Source organism: Gavialis gangeticus, unplaced genomic scaffold (assembly GCF_001723915.1).
Source record: "Gavialis gangeticus isolate Ggan-Ray unplaced genomic scaffold, GavGan_comp1, whole genome shotgun sequence".
Lineage (NCBI taxonomy): Eukaryota > Metazoa > Chordata > Crocodylia > Gavialidae > Gavialis > Gavialis gangeticus.
In genome coordinates this window covers 66,984,505-66,989,767 of record NW_017729029.1, presented here as the reverse complement: position 1 = coordinate 66,989,767, position 5,263 = coordinate 66,984,505, and the positions used below count along the sequence as shown (strand labels likewise).

General features: G+C 37.2%; 1 protein-coding gene across 2 annotated transcripts in view; it reads left to right on the top strand.

Annotated features, from left to right (window-relative positions):
- Window positions 1-5,263, top strand: part of FSTL5 (follistatin like 5) — a 777,648-nt gene that overhangs the window by 710,032 nt on the left and 62,353 nt on the right. For both annotated transcript variants that reach the window (XM_019521733.1, XM_019521732.1), the window contains one exon: window positions 191-340. In XM_019521733.1, coding sequence (XP_019377278.1) covers window positions 191-340 — 150 coding nt within the window. The remainder of the gene's footprint in view (window positions 1-190; window positions 341-5,263) is intronic.

The following is a 5,263-nucleotide window of genomic DNA, read 5'->3' as shown; positions in this document are numbered from 1 at the left end:
CCCCCCCCCCCCAATGAAATGATGTACTTTTACCTTGTATTTGAACCTGGAAAAAAAACATGGTATAAAATAGTTTGAAAAGTGTTTTTATTATTGTTATCATTGTGTAGGCTGACACATTGTCATTATTTTCATTTATCTTTCTCTCCCTTGTTTGTTTTTTATGTTTGTTTTTGTTTCTGGCTTCCAGGATGAAGTTTGCCCCAAGGCTACAGAGGATACTATTCAGCGGTGTGTGTGGGCGTCTGCTGTTAATGTAAAAGACAAATTCATTTATGTGACTCAGCCCACTTTGGATAGAGTGCTCATTGTTGATGTACAGTCTCAAAAAGTTGTGCAGGTACCTCTCCCAAATTTGGAAATTAAGTCTGCATGCATAACGTGTTTTCAGTTGTTTATATTTTTTTAAGACAGCCAATATAGAATACCTTGAAAAAAGAGTGTTCACTGATCATTGTCAGTGATCCCTCATGGTCGAAGATGATCGCTCCTGTGAGGGATCACTGATGATGATCAATGGACACTGTTTTCCAAAAACTGTTTCAACTTGGCTGTCTACAATTAACACTGAACATTATGGCTAAATACAGGCAGACAAAAAAGCTTGAGGCTGAATCGATTCAATCTTTGCAGGTTAGTCTATGCTGCATAGATTGAACTGATAAGCAAGTGAACATTCCCTTTTGATTCCAGAAATGCAGCCACATGCCTGTGGTGTCCATGGCTAGAAGCTGGGTGGTGCTTAGAGCACTCTTCTCTGCTCAGCTGGAACAGACAACTTGAATCTGGAGGGGATTTGGGACAGAAGTTCAATAAGCTGATTTAACCTAAATCAGTTAAGTCTGATACTACACATCCATCCAGGTTTATCTTAAACCAGTATCAGCCATTTTGAAAGCAGTTTGTGTGTACTGAACGTGCGTTGTGTTACAGGTTTGAACCAGTTTCTGATCACTTATACTTGTTTATGTGTAATTTCTGTCCCAATCTGAAATAAGTTAATGATTCTTTACCAGTGTTTTCCCTTTGGTTATTTGATAATAGTACTTATTTTGTCAGTTTCACTATTTCTCCATTTAGAGGCAGTTAGTAAAGGAGAAACAATCAGAAAAGAACTTTATAAATGTGAAAAAATTAGGTAAATGGACCATTTGCATAGTTTCCAGTTAAATTGTTTTTCACTGGAAAATGCAGTCATCAAATCTGAAACTTTTCATGGGTGTGTGAAACTTGAGTTTTAAAAGGAAAGGTCCAGGATGGACTTTCAGTTAAAGGACAAGACACCTACCAACAATCTAGTGTTTAAAGGACTAACCTCGGTGGCTGAAATGAAAATTCATGTTGGTGGTCTGAATGAGGCAAAACCAGGCTATTGATAATTTTATAGTGTGTATCATTCAGTCACCCCCATTGGAAATATCCCACTTTCATATAAACATTATAGCCATTATCATAGGGATTTGACCCTTGAAGTCCTGCATCCAAAGTGATGGTCCTAAGCATTGTGACCACAGTTCCCAGTGTCAAAATTGTCTCTCTTAATAATATCTCCAGTTGGAGCTGTCCACCCTGTGTCTCCACCCTGTTTATTGGATAAGAGAGAAACTGACATCATAAACCAATGGTTATATCACTCATTTTGAATGTGGGAGACCAAGATAAAAATCATAGCACTAATGAATATTTTGTATTTTATACAAAGTGGAACAGTTTCAACAGCAGAGATTGAAAGGAACATGACACCCTAAAATCATCAGTAGTCTTGATTTAGGGAAGTGAGAAGATCAAATATTTTGTTGAATCAGGCAGACCAGGGCTTTGAAGTTGGTCTAGTATATTCTGGGTAGGGGCCTTAACTGCCACATGGTTGCCATATGGCTTCTCCCTGTCACCCCCCCTCACCCTCCCCATGGAAAATCTATGTCTTTTTTGTTTTGTTCCCATGCATATGGTACAATTTTTAAATACCATTTTTATTTTGTCAAGTTGTCAATACGTTCCCTATTCAGCTCTAAGTAAAAGCCTTATTGACATTTAAAAATGGAATTCCATGGTTAAAAGAGTATTTTGCCAGCAAATGATTTAAAAAATAAATAAATCGATTAAACAAACTCAAATTGAAGGTGTTGGATGATGTATAAGCCCCGGTGGAACAGATTCTAAACACACATTTTAAAAAAAACCTGCATTTAAAAAACGTAGTACAAGACTCTGAAGATCAGTGGAAATGAGAAGCGAGGTGACTTTAAGCCAGTTCGTGCTTTTATGTTCTGGGCTCTTGTGGAGGTGGTTGCAGCACTTCATAAGTTATGGCAGACTGTCCCTGGCTTTCTATAGAAGCACTTTGTGAGATACCCACAGACCTCAGTAATGTTGCCTTGCTTCCACCCAACCTAACCTCCCCTTCCAAAATCCATTAATGTGCTAGTGAGGACCCTCCCTTAAAATGAACAATACCTGGACTTGAATCCTTTATCTGAACCAGATAGTTTTTCTGTTATTTGTTTTTTTGCACATTCAGAGAAGCACCCTAACAAAATGGGTCTTTACTGGCTGCTAGATTTGGAAAGTTGTCCTGATCCATCTGTGACTCTGAAAGTTTTCCTGAAAAACTTTTATTGAAACCACCGTGTTTCCTGGAAGTTTCCATTTTGGAGACCTGAACTTTTCTTGTGAAATACATATTATATTAAGAAAATTCCAGGTCAGCTGTTCCAAGGATAGATTAAGGTACTTTGCACCGGGCAGTTATTCCTTAGTTTAATCTAGAGCTCTGCCAGGTCCTTTGGCCTTTCATAAACTGTTCAATGGTTCTGGCAGGGGAGAATCTTTCCCTATTGACAAAGAGTTTTGCATTTTGGTTTGTTTGACAAAGGTGGATATATTTTGCTGGAGTTTAGTTCTGGTGTCCTTGTCCCAAGTCAGATTGATGTCAATGACTCAATAGTTTTTACTTGCATAATATATATTTCCATTTAGGACAATGAAAAGACTCTGATTACTACAGACCTTGAGACCGTACTTCTTTTGAGCTCAATGGGATTATTTTATTTAATGGCAATTAGCACAGCCTTCTATCAACAGATATATGAAATGAGCAAAATGTCTGTATATGCTTTGAAAATAATAGCATGAGCTTCATGAGCCTTAAATATCACAATATCAAGATATTATTTAAATGATAAAATCTCTAGTGTTTACAGCTGTTTACAAGACAGATACAATTTGCAAGAGGCAAAATCGCAATCAATTTCTTTACTGGTTCTATTTCAGTCTGGTTATACAAAGAGACATTATAGTCCATTTTTCATTTTTAAATCAGATGCGTACAGTGGATTATTTTTCAGTATACAGTCTTTAGTCTTTTTAGACTGTTGGCATTTGACCAGGAAAATTAGCCTTATTTTGCTTTCAGCTACAGCAAAGGTCAGTGAATTACAGGCACACAGTTTAGGATTGGCAACAATCTTCTGCCCTCAGTGGAATTTTCTAACTGCAGTAGATTTCAAAACATGTAAAATCATCTTTAACTTATTTCAAAAGTAGATTTAGCACAGCCTGAAATAAATTTAATTCTGATGCATGGAGCTTTGAATCCAGTTAATGAATAAGCCTCATAACTTGTTAGCAATTCCCTCATTCTCGGAAGAAAGGCAATTATATGTGAAATTAATAGAAGGGGTCTGTGACCTCACAGTGGATGTTCAGATTTAAATTTTAATCATACAAATGTCTAGAGTCTGAAGGGTTTGCACTCTATATAATGTAATACATATATAAAACAAATATTTTAATCAAATGTAATCTTCATATATAATAAAATCCCAGTGTAAATGATTAACTAAACTTTCATCTGAAATTTAAGGATTTTTGAAACCTTATTCTGTAGACAAATCCAATTTGTTTTCTAGAATATCTAACTGTCATTATAAAAATTAATGGAATCATCATAAAAGTACCCAGGCTTTAAAATTATTTTTAAACTTAACACAACTGTGATTTATTTTTCCCATTTTAGGTAGCTACATATTTTAAAAACTGTTGCATTTTAAAGCTAATTGTTATATTTACCATCATGTAATATATGGCTAGTGCACTAACCAGCACATCAATACTGATTATTACATTAAAATCTTAAAATCTTTCAATTTAATTATTTAATTTGAGAAAGGTATTTTAGAAAATATTTTGTGATTTTTTTAAAATTTGGTTTTTTGTTAAAGAAGAGAGACTTCATTTGATTCGATGTTCATATCACAAATGTTACTGAAAACATTATCAGAATATCCAGAAAGGTGCAAGGGTTTCTTTTTTCCTTTACTAAAAACAATTTGAAATGGGAAAAAAAACCTGATAACCAATGTTAAGATGTTTTTGGTAATTTTTGAAAAAAAATAATAATGTGAAAAGAGAGGCAGAAGTTAGTAATGAACAGAATGAAACAAAAACATCTTTGATATTTTGAAAACTGCTTAGATAGCCAGGCTATGGCGTCGCAGATTTAAAATCTGAAATTGCTGATGAAAATTTACAGTTTCTTGATTCTGAAATTAGTTAATCTTGTTGCTTAGGTAAAGCTAAAGGGTGAAATCATAACACCATTGAAGTAGTAAAATACCCTGTGGAATCAGTATATTATGCTCTTGAGTAAAAAAAAAAAAAATGCATAAATTGGAGGTCCTCATATATTGTGGATTTATGAAATTGCATAACTGGGTTTTTGGTTTAATATTTTACATTGCAGATTTAAAAGCTGAGGCTGCTGGCATCCCCTGCTCAGCCCAGCCTCTCAACACTTAAGAAAACAAACAAAAAAAGCCCCACACTCACCTGCACTAGCAGCTGCCATTGGGGGCCTCTGAGGGCTTGTGGCAGAGCTCCCACATGGGGTAGTGGGGGCCAGAGGGGATTCCCTAGCACCTGCATGGCAGCTGCAGGTGCCACACACTGTCCAGGAGCTGGGGTGGCTCCACCTGTCGGCCAGAGCCTGGTACCACTCAGTCCCAGTGGCCCCAGCGCCTAGACAGTATGCAGCACCCTGACAAGCTATGCTGCACCCATGCCATGGGGCAGCTGCCACACAGGTACCAGGCAGGGGGGGCAATCCCTGCTGCCCTCAACTGCCCTGCACTGTGCAGGGGGGCTCTGCTACGAGTCCCCAATTACCACTGCCAGAGCTGGTGAGTGCAGGGCTATTTTTTTTTTTTAAATTAATTGCTGGGATGCTGGGTCTGGGCAGGGCAGCCATTGCGGGTGGGACTGG